General features: G+C 38.4%; 1 protein-coding gene across 1 annotated transcript; it reads right to left on the bottom strand.

The window, feature by feature from the left end:
- Positions 1 to 1,465: 1,465 nt before the first annotated feature.
- rab10 (RAB10, member RAS oncogene family) lies at positions 1,466 to 18,912 on the bottom strand. Its single transcript, XM_005931572.3, has 6 exons — positions 18,184 to 18,912; positions 11,379 to 11,439; positions 7,868 to 8,006; positions 4,501 to 4,590; positions 3,011 to 3,112; positions 1,466 to 2,571 (listed from the first exon to the last, which is right to left on the bottom strand). Exons 1-6 carry the CDS (start codon positions 18,308 to 18,310, stop codon positions 2,485 to 2,487), a joined length of 606 nt encoding a protein of 201 aa, XP_005931634.1. The 5' UTR covers positions 18,311 to 18,912; the 3' UTR covers positions 1,466 to 2,484.

Raw genomic sequence — 18,912 nt, 5'->3', positions numbered from 1 at the left:
TTGCTTGATGCATAAAGTTAAAAGATTAAAACTAATAAAACAAGTTTTAAAAAGAGACTTTTCCATTTGATTACATTTTGTATGATGGATTATGCAGAAAAAGTAGAATTGGGCTGAAAGATCTATCGCTTTATCACCTATTCAGGTTGTAAATCATGTTTTTAAAAAGTAACTAAGTAATTAATTACTTTTGAAAATAAGTAATCAGTAAAGTAACAGGATTACTTTTTGGGGGAAGTAATCAGTAATTAGTTACTGATTACTTTTTTCAAGTAACTTGACCAACACTGCTACTAAGGTAGTTCACTTCTTACTGGAATATATCGCCGTGGTCAATTATACTGTGACCATAGATTAGAAATGTATGTATGAAATCACTGCCTATTGAATAGTGCATGTCTGTAAGAGCCTTCAAGCAAAGACTTCAATACAGCTCGCTCAATGGTTTCGGAAAAATGTGAAGGATTGCACAGATTTAACAAAGAACTATTTGTTGAGAATTATATTTCCAAAAGTGTTACAACTTTTACTATTGATAAATACCTTTCCTATTCATGCTACACCAAAGTAATTTACTGATAGATAATCAAATGACAGAAGAATCGACAATAAATCATGATTAGAAAGGGACATTTTCTGTGCATTAATGAAAATGTATTATTATTATGATTAAAGGGCAATCTGGCCAATGAATTACCTCAACTTTTTCTGTAATTTTACACATTTATAACGTAATTTCGCTGGTCTGGACAACTTAAAATCAAAGTGGGTAGTATGTGGCCCATGATCTAAAATGAGTTTGACATCAATGTGCTTAGTATTAGTGATGAATACAATTTTGTGTATTTATTTTTATTTGACCATTCTGTGCACTACATCACCAGATTAGTGATTTTCTGTAGCATTCATCACCTGTCCTTTTTGCAACAGTGTTGCATTTGGGTATATTTGTTTTGTCCGTTATTGAAGTAGGTGGCACTCATAGGGATTATTTTCTAAAACACCCCATTTATGTAAAAGGGGAAACTCTAAGTTTACTTAGTGAGTTGATAACCAGTTCCGTGTGACCGCTCGTCCTTGATGTGAATCCAGGAAACAGAAAGATACTCGGGATATGTTGAGCTAGTATAGAGCCCAGGAGTTAAGCAGCCAAGCTTGGGACAAAGGTAAGTCTTAGACCTGAAGGTTCTCATCAATACTATAGACTCTGATATCATGTTGCCTAGCAATCATCTACTAACAGGTTAAAATAACCTATTTGTAGCATTTATGCATCTGTAACCTCTTATAAAACAATCATATTTTAATTCCCTCTTTAATTTACAATCTACTAACAAAGAAGACGCACCCTTATTTTCTGAACTTTGAGGCGCTATCTTCCGGTCACACACACCTCCCACGCCTCGAGCGTCAGGCTGGTTTTAAAAATCAAACTAGACACTGCACATGATTGAGGACAAACAAGTTAACTTAAACAAGCTTATTTTTTAATGGATCTGCAAAATTGTTTGAATTTCCAAAGAAAATTTCTGTACCTCCCGCCCACAGTTACCCAGTGGCAAAAGTTACACAATGTTACAGAAACGTTTCCAACCCAAAGAAATCTGCATGCAGGAAGAAAAACAAAACAAAACAAAAAAGAAATAAAAAGTGAAATAAATCATACAGATAAAATAAAACATCAACAAACAGGACATACTGTATAATGCCGTTCTTTTGGCTGGAGGAGAAATTCAAACGCTTCAGCTTCAGTTCGGTGTCTTCATGAAGAGAGCCTGAACCGACACATTATTAAACTGTAATTTCATTAAATGAATGTGGCTCCGCCCACCACACAGCCCCGCCCCTGTCTTCCATATAAGGCACAGGACAAAATAAACCCCCACATACAAAAGGAGCTAGCCACGCCTCTGTCACTTGGTAACAAATTGTAAATGACCAAATATGGTTAGACAACAGAAACCGCACTAAATGTACAAAATGTTAATCCTATTTAATCTCGTTTTAACTTTGATTTCCTCAGACTGAAGGTGAGTGCTGTGGGTGGGTGGGGTTAAAGGGGGAGGGGTGTGAGGGTGTCCAACCAGGTGAGCCTGTGCAAAGGAAATATTAAAAATATGAGCTTGTCTTTTCCACACATTTTTTTCCTTTTTTTTTTTTTTACTTAAACTTTAAAACAAATGACAAGAAATGTGACTGGATTTCACTTTTTATCAGAAATAAAAATGATCATTAGATGCAGAGTGGAGGAACATAGTTGGGTGGAGAAGTGGGAATGAGGGGATTAGACATATGAAGTGGTTTATTGTTTTTATTCTGATAAAGAGACAGAGTGTCAGTGTGCAAGAAAACTCATGAGACAGGTTAGAGGGCGAGTTAGAGTTAGCAGTGTGAGAGAGAGAGAGAGAGAGAGAGAGAGAGAGAGAGAGATTGTGTGTGTCTGAGTGTGTTTGTGTGCGTTAGTGTGACTGAAACAGGAGTTGTTCAACTGCAGCACTTGCTCTTCCAGCCTGTGACTCCTCCTCCGTTGCTGATGTCGACGTTTTCACTGTTGGGCTCTTTTACAGGCGTCTGTCAAAGACACACACACACACACACACACACACACACACACACACACACACACACACACATTAAATATGCACCAGGAAAAATGTGAAGCAACCACTCTGGTTTATTTCCACAATCGCTCCCTACTAAAGCTGGCATCATTAACCATTTCCTAGTTCAGATGCTTCCCCAGTTTCCAAAAATCAAACAAATACTGAGACATATCAGGATCAGCCTGTAATTCAAGGGGGATAAAAGCCAAAACCGTCTTTGAAACATTAATTTAATGAAATACTGGAATATTTCCCCTGACGCCGGTTTTTTAGCTTCAGTATGAATAAAGAAAGGGTGAGAATGACAGCTATGAATGGTTGCCATCAGGTTTCATAACTGGGTGACACCTTAGTGGAAAAAAATAAATTACTGAACACATGTTCCACGTGAGACATTGAGCACACACCTTTCTGAGGATGTCTTCTGCTAACGTGAGGAAAGCTTTCTCGATGTTGATGTTGGCCTTAGCGCTCGTCTCAAAAAACCTAATGCCGTGCTCCCTCGCAATCTGTGGGGAGGAAAACAAACCCAGTCAGAAACTGTGCATGTGGTCCAGTCCAAAAATAAAGCTGCTGATCTCCTGAGGAGAACAGAGATCAAGTATCACACACATACACACCTGCCTGAGTGGAACTGTGTGTGTTTGTGCGCTGATATTGTCACTACCAGTTTGCTTTGGTACTTTAAACCAAATCTGTTAAAGGCCCTGCAGTCTCACACAGGTGTTTCCACTCGTTCTGGCTGATTAGAGCTCTGTTAAGGATGAACTTGGGCTGAACTCTGAACATTAAATCCAGAAACTAAACTCTAAATCAACTCGATATCCAACTGCCAAACTGACAGACATCCAAGTACTGCTCACAAATGCAAAATAGGGGTTTAACTCTGAGCGTGTGTGTCCCCTGAGCTGCTATAGTTTTTATTTTATTTTTCCTTTTAGATCAATTTTGTTACAGTTTGGTTGTATTAATTTATTTTTTACTCTCTAAAAGTGTTTAATTGTGGCTATTATAAGTTTCAGACTTTTACATGATACAGGTGGTATCTGTCAGAAAGTAAGTTAAGAACTATGGACACATAAGACACAGTCACATGGACAGATTTATTTTCTATTGGAAAAAAAGTTACAATTTTATTGATTTCCCGCCATAAAATTGTGAAGTGATGGCATACGGGCAGTTAAAATGAGTGTAGATACCAAGCTGTTATACTAAGAATATCAGGTTATTGAGGGGTTTTTTCATATTCAACAACAATTTTCTGTTTAAAGAATGAATGCAACTGAACACTATATTTTTATTTTTTTTTACCTACAGTTTTAGTCTCATGTTTGGAAGCTAAATGAAATTTCACAATAGTTTAAATGGCTTGCTTACCTACTTAGTACAAATAATTCAATCTTTGGCATTTGAACTGTGAAAAAACTGAGAAAACTAGGTTATTATTTCTTTGTCTTTCCACAAGGGAACCTTAACTACAGTTCATGAGAAAATAAAGCATCTCATTTCTTTCCTTTTAGTTCATCTCTCCACTGTTAGTTATTATTACTAAAAATGCTAAACAATGGAAACAAGCTCAGTTTGTACAGAAAGACAAACAGCAGCTCTGTAGAGAGGTACAGATTGTAGTGGAACGTTTGAGCTGTAAATACACAAACAAAGCTACTATCACCTGTTCTAGCACGGCATTTAATTCCTATTAACTTCAGCAGAAAGTAACCTCATGGAAATGTCAGACAGGCACAAATGAGCCACAATTAACTACAGAAGACTTTATGAGTGGCTGCAAACTCAAAGTGCAAGGCTGCAGCAACGAATCAACCAATCGTTGCTGCAGCCTTGCAGGACCTCATTGATGAATGGCCCTTCACAGCTGCACAGGACCGCACCACCTCACCTGCTCTCCCTTGGCTTTTGGTACGACCCTCTTGTCATCCATGTCACACTTGTTGCCTAGCAGCATTCGCTCAACGTCCTCATTTGCATGCTGAAAAAAATAAAACACAAAAATGAGGAGATTATTAGATCACATTTGCCAAACAGTCAAACTTCATCTACATTAAGCTTTTTAAAGGATTTATTGCTTAGATAATCCAAGCTGGCCAATCGAGCCCATGATTCAGGCCCTTTTCTAAAATGCATCACGTTTCCTTCCTCTGACCAAATTGAAGGTTCTAAAGGCAAGGGTGAGAAAAATGATACGAGACACAGTCTCATCTAATCCACCTGGCTTAAATTCAAACACCTACAGTGTGTTATTGCACCAGAAAATAATGCAGACAGCTAACGCGAGACATCCAATATCCAAACAGTCATATTAACTTCTCAGGTCTAATCTGATCTGGAATGAATCCTCAGGATTACTCGTGTAATGCAATAATTACTAGCGAGATCATGTGAGACACAAGATGTATTCAATACTAAAAACAGCGGAAGAGACACTAAAAAAAAAAATGAAAGGGCGGAGGCACACAGAGAAGACAAAGTTGCCATATGTTGCAGTTTGGCTTATAATCACAGAACTTTGCAACAGTCTGACATCTGTCTCCAACTAAACTGACATTTCAAATACTAAACAGCCACAGCATTAAAACCAGTTGCATAATACTGGTTAGTCTCTCTGCTAGAAAAATAGTTAGGATGTGGGAAGGTGCGGACACCGTTGATCTTGGACTGGCATCCTTTAGTTCTTCTGGGTTTGCCAGTAGGACCTTTGTAGATCAGGCTCAATCAGGTGTCACCCTACAGATGAGACTAGGATCTTTGGCCTTTGTAGGCTGGATCATCACCTGTGGCGCTGTCTTGTGTTCCTTGAGTGGTTTCTGAAGAGGTCTTGCACTGCAAGTGCTTGTGGGAGGCTTGTGGGGGCATGTCTTTAGAACCACAGCCATGTTTAGTTGGCTTGGATTGTGTCAAAGTTACAACCACATCCAAGCAGAATATTGAACTCCATTCATACGTCAGTGGTTTTAATGTTGTGGCTGATCAGTGTACATTAGGTCTCATCCTTGTGGCTTCATCTATTCTGATAAAACACAGATGCACAAACAAAGTCCTTTTTCTGACCCAAGAAGAATGCTGTTTATACTGACAAAACACAGCACTGCAGATTCAATAATAAACAAGCGAAATTTAAACAAAATAAATTCTAATATTTTAACACCACTGTGAAAGATCCTGAAGGGGCTGGATTAAAGTTGGATACACCTGATCAGGCTTTGTCTTGGCTCAAAATGTGATACTTAAAAAAAATTAAATACGAACAACATTTTCACAGTACTCCGATTCTAAAAAAACTGTTCTTTTTGTAAGCTTTTGCACAGTTTAGGTTACAGTCTCCCTCCACCTTCCCATAATCCTCACCTCTTCAGGCCATGATAATCCTCAGCACAACTGCTCTGTAAATGATTAAGGCAAAGGGCCTCCTTTTTCATTAGTAGTTAACAAAAGTCCATCCATTATGCTACTTGTGGCCATTTCCTTAAAAAAAAAAAAAAAAAAAAAAAAAAAAAAAATGAACTAAAAAGACAGCACAATAGGGCTGGGCTATATCATACCGTTCACGGTAATACCGGTATAATGTTGGGCAACGATAGGAAAATGAAATATCGCGATAGAATATGGGTAAAACGCGCATGCGCAGTGCCTATGTTTACATAAGCACATGGCGGCGACGCAGAATGAGAAGAGCGAAAGTGGATCGTCGAATGAAACGGATGAACCAGAATTGGTTTGTAAAAATGCTGCAACTTCAGTGGTGTGGAACTGGTTTAGCTTTCATCCGTCAGATACACAACAAAGCACTATTTCTGGTAGAGCATGCTAGCGGGCCGTCGTTATTACCGTGTTTTTTGGAAAATATGGCACACTTAAAATCAATCCTTTGATTTTTCTGAAAATCGACAGATTATAATCCCGTGTGCCTTATGTATGAATTCTGGTTGTGTTTACTGACCTCGAAACGATTTTATGTCGTACACAGCGCTCGAAATCTGTCAAATGTTTCAGTACGACTTTGCTAAGCTATGAACCCGCACCGCTTGATGGATTGTTGAAGCATTACGGCTATCGTAGGCAGGAGGCTCGCGGAGTGATACGTACTGTGCTTCAACATAATATTATGGTATTGTGTGTGTATAACCTCTTTTTAAGTTTTGTGTATATTATACATGGTTATGCTGAGGATATGTCGGCCAATTTCCACTGGAAATGCCTTTTGGTTAAACTGTCAGCAAGGAATTTGCATTTGCACTGTTAAATTTTTATATAACTTTAATGCACTTTAAAAAGCTGCTTGTTTAAGTGAAAATACATTGATTTTTTTTTTTTTTGCACTAATAAAGTTCAGGAGTTGCAAAGTATTTTGTCTAGTGTCAATTATATCGTTATTGCAGATTTTCAAATGTATATCGTGATAAATATTTTTGGTCATATCGCCCTGCTCTACATCACAACATGTGAGAAGGTCACTGGGAATGAGGCATAAGCTTTTGATCGCCACAAAAACCACTAGATGACAAAACAAGCACCCGATTCCAGTTTTTGTTCCCAGCACAAAGCAACACCCAACGTCATCTGAGTCAGGCCATAATCAGACCGTTAACCATACACGGCATAAAAGACGGACACAACATCAAGATCCGAAAAATCAGACTGCTGAAACCTGCACGCTTTTCAATAACCAGCAGGTGGAAACTCCTGTGGTTCCAACAGCACTTCAGGTTACATAGAAGTTTATAGGAAAAATAGCCCTCAGCTCCTCTTCTCTGTGACCTCAGTAACAGCATGTCAGGTTTCAAAACACCAAGATGGCATTGGCAATGATCAGCTTGGGGGTTTCACAGCAGATACAGCCATCTTTTATTCAGCCAGTGGTCTTAACAAGACGTTGAATGTGTTCACTGTTACTCAGCTTTTATAATGTTAAAAACAGGCTGAAACAAGTAAACCCGCCCTTGTTGTGTCAGACTGTTTGTGGTACTGCTTGGTAAAACTGTACAACTACTTCTGCAGTGAGACAGATGCATACAGACAACTGGCTCATCTGATTCATTTTAGTCACACACTCCTGTTCCACAGCTCGCTGCACACAGTTTAACTAGCCCGTTAGTCATGTTGGCCGCATTCCCGTGAAGTGTTTATCGCCATGTTTTTGTTCCAAAGACATAAAGAAATAAATGCAAAATCAGTGTCAACGATTCATTCCATAACAATAAAAATGATACAGAATTTGGATACTTTGTGTTGGTGTTTATTTGCCTCACCTCATCAATGTTGCGCAGCCATTTGCTGATGTTTTCGAAGCTCTTGGCGTTGGTGATGTCATAGACCAGCATGATGCCCATGGCTCCTCTGTAGTAGGAGGTGGTGATGGTGTGGAACCGTTCCTGCCCTGCTGTGTCCCTGCACAGAGAACATGTTTTTATTTGCATGCGTTTTCTTGGGTTTGAACTGCAGTGACCTGCATGAAAGGTGCTTCACAAATAAAATTTGACCAAAGAATTGCTTAAATTTCTTCATAATACGCCGAGATTTCACACATTTATCAGCTACAAATGCTTTGTTCAAAACAGAAGAGTAAATAAGCAAATAACTCTGAAGAGTCCAAACTCAGCGAAGACTCTTTCTTTGAGTTGCTGTTAGACTAAGGAAGCTGATTTAAGAAAATCCCTCCAAATAAGATTAAAGACAATCAAGACATTTGTTAGTTAAGAGAAGCTGAACCCTAAGAGGAAGAGTGACACTTTGAGCGACTGATCCTTGGGCTTGTAATGTGGGGCTAAAATTCACCAACAATACAGTTCCAGAGGGAAGGTCCAAACATCTTTTTGATGAGAAAAAAAAAAAAAAAAAAGGTTGTATAACATTTGAAAAGTTAATTCATTGTTATGTCAATTTTGACCAAAACAGTAATTATGATTTTTTCAGTGACATCAGTCAGTCTGTTGTGGGAAGCATTGAGACCAGACTCTCCCTATGTCTGTGAGAAGATTCTTAGTGATTAAGTTAAAATAATCAGCCATAAAGTTTGTAGATATGCCTACAATTTAGAACAGCAGCTATCTAAAATGTTGAATACCTCATTGCTGCCATACAAATATAAAGGTCCTAAATGCAAAACTGAAACAGTACGATCCAAACCATTGAGGTTACTGGATTATGAGCTAGACTAGATTAAAAACATGACAGCAATTTAAACCAAGAAAGTGTGATGAAGAAACAGCCTCTCATCTAGCAAACCATCTGCAACAGCTGTGTTTCATCAACATAAAAAGTTTTTCCACATCAGCCAGTAATATAAATTTCACTGTTTTAAGCTAAAGGAATATTTTAATGTATGTGTGCTGCTCAGCTCATAAACGCAGCAAAGTCAAACAATCAAAACAAGTGAATATTTAAACATTTAGCTGAATACGATTTGAAGAAAGCCCCACATATCGAGTGATTAAAGATAATTAGCACTTTATTATGTAGCATTAAAAATGAATTCGTGCCACTTATTTATGTCAGTCTTCTTAACCGTAAAAACTTCATTATTTGTCCCAGTTACAGTTCAGTAGAAGGCGTGCCAGACATGTGAACCTGCTTATGTGAGGCTATTCTTTTGGTCACCAACAGAGGCTGACTTCGATGATAAAATATTTAGTTAATGCACACTTCAAACTCGACGCAGAGACAAAAAGAAAAAGAAGAAGAAAAAAAAAAAGATACTGCTTTAAGGCCTACAGGAACAATGTTATTTAATTTTAACACTGCTTGGAAAAAAACAAACGGCAAAGCCGTAGCAGGCGGGTTGACCCAGGTACAAATACATTTAAATCCACTGCAGGTTCCCTCGCATGTCTGCACTAGCATCAGCCTCAGCAGTCACTTCTTGCTTTCTGTGGAAACTCTGCCAACATCCATCTATCACCGCTGACAAGGGAAAGAGAGGAAGCCCAGGAGCACCAGGCACCAAAGCAAATCAGAGCTACACTTAAAGAGGGTGTTTAACTAGATACGAGTGTTAATCAAGACACAATGTGCTTGGACAGGATGAAGGGAAAATCTGATCTGAGCCTGAAATGCACATGATCTGACACAAATTTTATGCATGTGCAAGTTATTAAAGTCTTGCAAGATATCTTTCATGACTTCATACTCACTCATCGCTATCCACTTATTAACAACCAAATACCAAAAAGTAAAATGATGCATTTTAATAATGAAAGACATATTTTTACTCTTCAATTGTCCGTCTATTGTCCTTTCTTTGTCCTTTCTTTGGGCAAAAGCTTTGCTCAAGAAATGAAAACATATCCTGACAATGAATAAAGTAATGTCTTCAACCACTGAGTTTAAGAATACGAAGTACGATCATTAATTTGACAGTAATCAGCTTCTTTATTAAACATTTGCCCACTATTGTTTGTCCCCTATTCAGTACTGCATTTATGGTTTTATTCAATTAGAGTTTCACCTTTCAGTGGCAAATCAAATTTCTCTGTACTACCTCAATAATTTGAGTTTTTTTTATTACAGTTTGTTTTTAATATTTCAGCTGTTTAACTTACATTTCCAGACAGTAGATTTCAACTTCCCAATTGCAAGATCCCAAGAACCTAAGCTGACAAGTTACTCAAAATAACGTTTTTGTCCATTGTGCTTGTTTTCTAGAGTAACAGTGGGTGTGGCTGTGCAGGTGTCCGTCTCTGAGATAACATGAAAAGATTATCTTTGAATGAACGGACTGTATTCAGAGAAGCGCAATATCCGTTACAGGTTCTGTATTGACCTGAAACTGTCTTCTTGTATTGTGCTACAATGTATTTGTACCTTTGTAGTTATCATGTTTTCTACTTCAGGTTATGCATCACGAAGCTCTGATTCATTTATTTTCAATGTTACTAAAACAAATGTCCATATCGTTCACCATTATCAGTCACCTTTAAATAACAGGCTCTTTGTCATCTTGTAGCTTCAAACCAAACTGCTCATGTCTCATATCTTTTTATTCTGGTTACTATAGTTAATTTCTTCTTGAACTGTCATTCCTAAAAAAAGACTGCCTCAACTGGACTACCAAAACCTTTAGTTGCAACTCTGTTCATTACAAAAGCACAAATAATACCTTTCTCTTACATTAATCATTTTTTATCTTCATTACTTGAACTTGATTCTCCAACAACTTCAATTTGCAAATTAAGCTAATTATGGGATTTTTTTTTTTTAAATTTCCAAGTCAGAAAAAGGATTCCACAGGAAAATTAACAGAACAGTATTTGTTTTTTTAACCAATCCCAAATGCTTTCATCCTATAGACTCATAAGAATTAGACCAAATACTATGGACAATCTGCTGTACAAATGCATTTTTTCTTTCAATTCATCCTGTTTCTCTCCGTAATACTTAGAGACAATTTGTAATTCAAATCTAATCAATTTTTGCCAAACTTAACCAATTAAAGGCTCCAAAATATGAAGATTTATGCATTCCTTAAGCATTTGGGCCTTACTCAATGGGCGCTACTCATGTGGGGAAAAAAAGAAAGAAGAAATAATTACTCATCTGGTACGGACAACGATAACCCTACAGTAGACCTAATGGACTGATGATCATTTCCTGTTCCTGCATATTTCAGTGCTTAAGGGAGGTATGTCAAACAGATGTTTCATTATGACATAATGATTCACAAAAGAGGCTACGCTGAAACACGATTCTCACAAGCTTGGTGTGTTTTTCGTATCTGCACAACACTGGCATGCAAACAAAAACTCACATCTATAACTGACTCACCAGATCTGTAGTTTTATCTTCTTTCCTTGTAATTCAACAGTTTTGATCTTGAAGTCTATTCCTGCAAAACAAAAAACAAACATGTCAGCTTAACCAATATCCATCAGTTGTAGAACATAAGCTGTCGTGAATAAGAAGAGAGATGAATGGATAAACAGCTCCAGCACTGTGACAAAGAGAAAGTGAAGGTCAGAAACAGATAAATCAACGGCAGCGGTTGAGCAACAACTGTTGCCATCATAGAAACAATAGCATTATCTCTTCCTGATTCTGCAGTGTCATTCTCAGCAGACAGCTGGGATCAGCAGCTGGGCAACAACGGGTGCACACAAACCAGGTCACTGAGGTCAAAATTATACTTGTTTTCAGACAGCTGTGAGTATTTTTTTTAATATATATAACATACATATAGGTTGCACCTTGTAGTGCATTTGATCCTAACAAGGTTGAAAAATAAAGCTACTACGACTAAAGCGCACTAGACCATATGAGCCAGTAAATACTGAACTTGTACTCTGGTGCACGTGCACCCCAAAAAGGTTTCGGGCTTCCCCTCGAAGGACAGTCACCAGGGTTGTTTTTTTACATTTTGCATTATGAAATAGAAACAACAGAAAAATTTCTATAAATTTATGATAAGTAAGCAAACACAGGCTCATCATACTGCTTTAACCGTATGTGGAATAACTGTACTTACTGGTACTGTTTCTCATCTTAAAACATTATATTTTCTGTTTTGTTTGTTTAATTGTCACCTTTTGGCTACTATTAATAACACCTACAGGATATTTGCCATTCACCGTTAAAAACTAAAATATAAGATGAATGCACTGCTACCAAAGTCCATAGTTAAGTGAAAACTGAACCATATTTTTGCTTTGATTATCAAATTTACGTCACTTGAACCCAGGAGGACCCTCACATGCTCTCAGGCACTACTCTCACAACTGTAAAACTTCGGTGATCTCAAATAAGATTTTTTTTAAACTAGTGCTTTAAGTGTTTTTGTAATATCTGAGGTTTCAGCCTAAAGTTGTTTTTTTCCTTTCTGGTTGGAGATTGAACTCGGGGGAGAAGTTTTGTGGTGCTGCAGTGTGCAATCTTTCCAATGTCGATGTTTTCAAGATTTACAAATAACTGTCAAGCAGTGGAAAGTTACTGAAGCTTCTTTTTCACATTCAGTGGAATTTGAATTTTATCATTTGGGAAAAAAGGGTGTAGAGCTACAGTTAAGGGTAGAGGGGTTACTTATTAAACAGGGGGCCAACTTCCCTCATGTTTTTCTTTCACTTAGTATAACCTATTTATGTCCTTTTAAATCTGTGCTACAACAAACAGCCAATGACTCATGATATTACAGTAACTATTAAACCCCTCACCTGGGCATATGTAGGATTTCTGCATTTCAAAACTATAATGAACTAAATAAAAGTAGGGGATTTTTTGACTCAAACCACTAACTTCTTTCTCTTTGAAAAAGCTAGAAAACATAAGAAGGCAATTCAACCATCAACTTCCCACTTGAAAGTAAAACACACTAGATTATTATCCTCTTATACTTTAAATGTGAAGGGTAGGTGACTCATCAGTTTCATTTTTAGCCAACAAGTGGTGTTTTCCTGCTAAACACCGAGCTGTCAGTTCTGCTCTTGGTCAGACGTTGTGGTTGGTTAAAAAGTCCAAGAAACAGCTGTGCTCTAGGTGGGGCAAGTTTATAGAATAATGAGGAAACTGCCTGCCAAAGCCTGAGTCACAAAATATTATGCACATCCCATGGAGAGAAAGATACAGTTGGACAGAAAGAAAAGCTAGGATTTAACGCTGGTAAAAGAGGGAGAGTTTTCTACACAACAAAAGTTAAGCTCTTGAAGTCAGCCTCAACAGGGATGACGTGTTACTATTGAGGAGAGTAAACGCAGAGGTTCACTCTTTTTACTCTGTGAAGGGGGAAAAAAACAGAAAGAAACAAGTTATGCGCATTGTGCAATCACGGATCATTTATCCAATCAGTGGAAAAACAGTTATACCCATCCCGTAAAGAATGACACTTTCCATGAGATGTGAATGTTGAGCTGGATGCAAGCGGTTTATAGTCGGCTTTCTTCTTAATACCAGAGGAACCATTCCTTCCACAAGTATGAAAGCCACTGTCTGCTTCTGCCAGTTTCCGTGCAAAATTCATTAAATGGAAAAAGATTTCAGCCGATACTATGCATATTCACTCACTTAATAAGTGTAATCTGTAAGGGAGAGGGGCTGAGAGACGGGCTGGAAGCACGAATAAGAGATGGATGAGAGCGGGGGGGGGGTTTCCAGTGGGGGTATTTTGAGAAACAGCTGTGAATCTGTGTCTCCAATGGTATGAGTCCTGTGTCACAGGAAGAACACATTCCTGTTTCATGTCCTGCTTCTGCCATTGGGAGTTTTGTTCCTTTCAGCTTTTTAGTTTAGGTGTTTATTAACTAGTAAATCTGGCCCCCTTTTGTGGAGGATTTCCTAAATGTAACCGAGAGAAATTTTATGGCTTCTCTGGGATGTTATATATAAAGCTACTCTGGGAAAGCTTCTGTCAACCTCATGACAGAAGCATATCTTGTAAGCATTATCTCAAATGAAAGGCCATTTTATCTGTTGCTTAATGTAGTGATACGGTTTAAATAAATAAATAAATAAATAAATAAATAAATAAATAAACATCACTATTTTTCAAAGATCGCATGAAATCAAATTCTAGTATTTAATTAGCCCGTTTCTTTGTGCTAATGAGATGTTGCACAGGTACAGTTAACACATGTAGCTTTCCAACCAAGCTTGCTAGGCATTAGCTGATATGTTAGGTAACTGAGCTATCAAACTAATTAACTCCTGGTTCTAAAAGAACAACATGGTGGCAGCCAAAACACTAACACAAAGCTTCAAAACACTAAGTCCAAAACTAGAGAGTAACATCCTGGTGACTAGATCCTTCAATAGTTTTTGACCACTGTCTGATAGGTTAAAAGCTGTGGATCTAATGTAAAGTTGTCTCCCACCAACCACTTAAACAACAAAAACAGAAGAATGCACTACTGACAACCACAGGTCAGGCTGGTAAAGTATGTGTGGCACAGTGAGAATAGATGATATTGTACAAGGAGAAAAAAAAAGGAAAGAAAATGTGTAAAACTTCTTCAAAAATTAGGTGCTGTGCATAAGCCACCAGGTAAAGCTAGCATGTCAGGTCTGCCACAGTGGCACTGGTCCTGAGCAAGAGACTGACAGTTTCTAGTGAATACTGAAAAGTATTTCTGCTTGATAAGCTCATCCCCAACCTCAAACCACTCACAGTTGTGGCAGGGTTATCACATGCTAGTGGTTTCATTGGACCCCATTTTCATGTTCAAACCTAGCCTCTTGACTAGAGGCATGACAGTTCTGAAAATGAGACTGAAATCATATACAAACATCCACAATTTAATATTGTGGCTTTCTGTACTGTGATATCCATGTGAAACTGATAAAGCATACTAGTCTGGTGAAAGCAGTACCGATTGTTCAGGTGATGAGTGAATTGCAAATAACAGAGTCTAAATCGAATAATACAGTTTCATTTTCGTTCAAGTGATTGTGTTTTCCTTGTTGTTCATACCTTCCTTATAAAACCCGAGGCACAGACTGAACCATTGTTTTGGTTACACACCTACTCTTTAAACATTTGCAAGTCTTTGTTGGATTAGATATGTATAAATGTGCCTACATAGATATATATTCCAGAGACATTTATACTGCACAGTTTTGATGTATCACTGCAGACAAGACAAGATTTATGTATGTATTTATTTATTTAAAAATAAAGGTATCCATCTACCATTGTCTTCTTTTAACTGTCTTAGCACTGATTTATCTTTTTTTCCCCCCCATTTTGCCTGCAACTTTTTAAAAACAAAAAACCCAACAACTTCTTGTTAACAATGTCTGGGTTTCTAAGCTTAAAAATACAGTATTTTTTACAGTATCCAGTATGTATTCAACCTTTACATACAAGTTATTGGTATCTTGTAATTATACGATTCGCTAGAACATTATTAACTGTACTGATTGAAATAATCTTAAAAGTATAGTTTTACAGATTTGCTTTGATAACCATATACACCAATCTACGTACAGATTACGTGACTGGAGAAAGATGACATGTTCTACATACAATTTTTACAGCTTATCACATTGCACGCGGCTTTGTTTTGAATACAGATGTAGAACAAAGACAAGAGACGAGCCAGGAGCTTTCAAGTGCACGAACTATGCTGCAGTTTTATAGAGGACACTCTACAAAGGAGCCAGCAAAAAAACAACAACTTGAGATCATTTCTGTTCCTTGATTTCCAAGTATTTCTTCTTAGGTTTCAAGTTGACAGATCATAACAAACTGAACACTCTAAAACGATCACTTCCTAAACTAAACTGACCACAGTGAGTGTTGTCAACACTTTCTTTTCAAGCACTTGTGACTGATCACGTTGATACTTTAAATACCTTCATAACCAACATAATTGGTTCCCACGTAACTACACAGAGAGGTTAAAGCTCCAGCAACACTTGCAATATACAGAACTACTTTATTATCTGACTGATGCATTTTGGCTTGTGAACTTAGACCTTCATGAGTAACAACACATTCTGACTTTTTGTTCTTATCCATGCACCTTAGAAGTAGGTGAAGCTGTGCCAGATAACGCTACTCTGTTTTTATGGACTACACAGAAACTGGGTATGTTTCGGGGTTTCCTGCCTCAAAAGGGACCTTTAGGGGCGATGACTACATCTGCACACAGTTAAAGCATCAAGTCTGTATTTACATTCCCATTTAGTTATGGCCATTTGATAAACAAATATGTATTTTATGCTTGAGTAAAAGAAACACCACATAAATAAACTGAACGGTACTTTCATTCCAACCCTGTTGATTTTTAGTCTGGATGATGATACCACATTTATTTTTAATTTGGAGGAAAATCCCTTGTGTTTACGGTGTGAATACCTCCAGCACCATTTTAACACATTATCCTCAGCTGCTTCACATGGAGGAGAGTACACAGAGTATATAGAATATATTTAACAAAGCAAATAAAGCACCTGTAGCTGATTTAAAAACATAAAAGTACTGACTTACTACCCATCTTGCCAGGAAAGCACGTATGCAAGGAGCAAAGGTCACTACCGATCTCTACGTGCTGAAGAACCTGTTAGTCTGGACCAATTTTCCCCTTCTTCCAACTAACACTACACATTTCTTCCCTTAAGTGACACAGATCTGATGTGGTGGCTTTGACTCAAATAAAACACATAGGCCAAAATCTAATTGACTGCATGCTGAGAAACGACATGGGGTGTAATAAAACAAACACCCTGCAAGTCAAAGCAAAACTAAAGGAATGACAAAAACAATAAAACGAGTACATGTGACATGAAGAGTTACAACAGAGTGACAGGTCAGTGCTCTAGCTGAACAAATCTAATCTAGCCTGGATGCCAGTGAGAATACATTTTCCCTTTCCAGTTGTGTGCTTTCGGCTATGTAGTGACAAAGAGCACGGCTTCAGAAGAAAGCTCAGTCCATGAATCGAGCACATAACACCAGCACATTGCAGTCAAGCAAAGCACGTTTTATATTACATTATTACTCATCACTAATCTTAAGCAAGAGGAGTAAATGGAGCCTTCACTTGGGTTATGCAGGGACTTGACATAGTTTGACACTTGACTCATGCGAGCGTGATGTTTGGCGCATGCGTGAATAGGACGGATGGGGAGGGGATGATGATGCCATCATGATGAATTGTTTAATGGTTCTCACTGGCGCACTTGAGCAAAGTAAATAAGTATACAGTATTTACTCAAGTACTTAGAATACAAACTATAAGCGCTTCTAATTTTAGAAAGAAAATGCAATTTTCAGCTGCTTTTATACAATTAGATTCACTATAGTCAAAGTTTTCACCTAAAAAGTTCATTTCTTACATCATATAATCAAGTTCCCAATGCTAGAATATCCAAGTCGCTTAAACAGCTTCACCTCCATTACTATTAGCGGTGACAACAATCTGAAGCATGAACCCTGTCCTTATCTTCAACGTCATGCTGCTCTGTTGTATCTTATTTACCCCTTGGGGATAAATAAAGTCTTTCTGATTCTGATATCCATGAAACCATGAACCCGTGAATAATCACTCCTTCAACTTGTGATAATCAAGTAAAATTTTGCTTTTACAATCAAGTATTTTTTGTTGCTTCAAATCAAAACACTCATACAGTTGTTGCCTTTAACGTGTAATTCCCGACAAGGACTGTGCAATAAACCTATATAGGCTGATACTGAGAAGTAAACACCTGTCACTTAAATGCACAGGCGATTTTTCTAGTGCAGCACGGCCCTGTGGTGCTACTAGCCTTGCTAGCTTCTTAGCCGCTGGGTCAAGTAAACTGACAGCAAATTTGGAGACTTAACGGGCTATAATTGTTGCTGCCCAGTTAAACCAAACCAAGATATAATGATAGCGTTTTGTTATTAACGTCGCAATCGTTTATGAGCAAGTGATGGTTTAGTAAGAGCTCATAAAGGCTGCGCAACTAGCTTTCCAGCTAACCTGTACAGGCCCTAGAGAGAGCTGCTGCATGCTCATACCACACTAGCCGCCAACAAATCCGTCCTGCATACAACCTCCAGCTGCAGGGTAGAGGCAGGCGAGCCTCACAGCTGTCACACTACCTCCGGTGGATGCAGAAGGGTCAACGAAATCACCTGTTACAACGCCCGTGATCTTCTTACCTATGGTGGAGATGAAGGTTGTGTTGAAGGCGTCGTCAGAGAAGCGGAACAGCACACAGGTCTTCCCCACGCCCGAGTCGCCGATCAGAAGCAGCTTGAACAGCAAGTCGTACGTCTTCTTCGCCATTGAAGAATCAGTTTGTGTTCACCCCGATAGATACAAAAAACGATACCCTAGAGTACGCCTATGTGAAGTCTAAAGCCAGCTCCTTGGCCAACCTGACCAACAACTGTCCTCTTGGCTGTTAACAGTTAACAAACTGTGGATTTGTTGATTAGCTTTGGCAAGCTAGTTGGCTAAACACCACCCAAAATAATGTGCCTGTAGAGTCGTCCTAGAAGTTCTAGATTCCCAAACCCGACCGTGGTACCCCCCCTTACAGCATGAGAGCAAAAATAGAATCTCCTTCTGTGTGATACCTCTTTTTCACTCTTTCTTTTCTCCCACACAGTCGGGACAAAATGGCTCCTCTCTCGCACTCTACCCCGATTCACTCTTTCTTCAAACTAACGGCGAGCTAATTCAGATTCTCGGCACACCCCGTCATTCCAGAGCCCTGGGACAAGCTCGACCGAGAAGAAACTGGGAAAAATCAAGACATGAAAGTGCGCCGAATCTGCTGTCTGTTCCAAGTAATTTCACTTTTTTTTTTCTGTAGAGATTAGACCGAAATACCGACGACCGCCGTCGCCTTCGAATGGGAGCCACCGCGGCGACACCCTAGACCT

Source organism: Haplochromis burtoni, unplaced genomic scaffold (assembly GCF_018398535.1).
Source record: "Haplochromis burtoni strain Fernald_Lab_line unplaced genomic scaffold, NCSU_Asbu1 Contig_147, whole genome shotgun sequence".
NCBI lineage: Eukaryota > Metazoa > Chordata > Actinopteri > Cichliformes > Cichlidae > Haplochromis > Haplochromis burtoni.
Note: the sequence above shows the minus strand (reverse complement) of the source record. Positions and strands in the feature narration are given on the sequence as shown.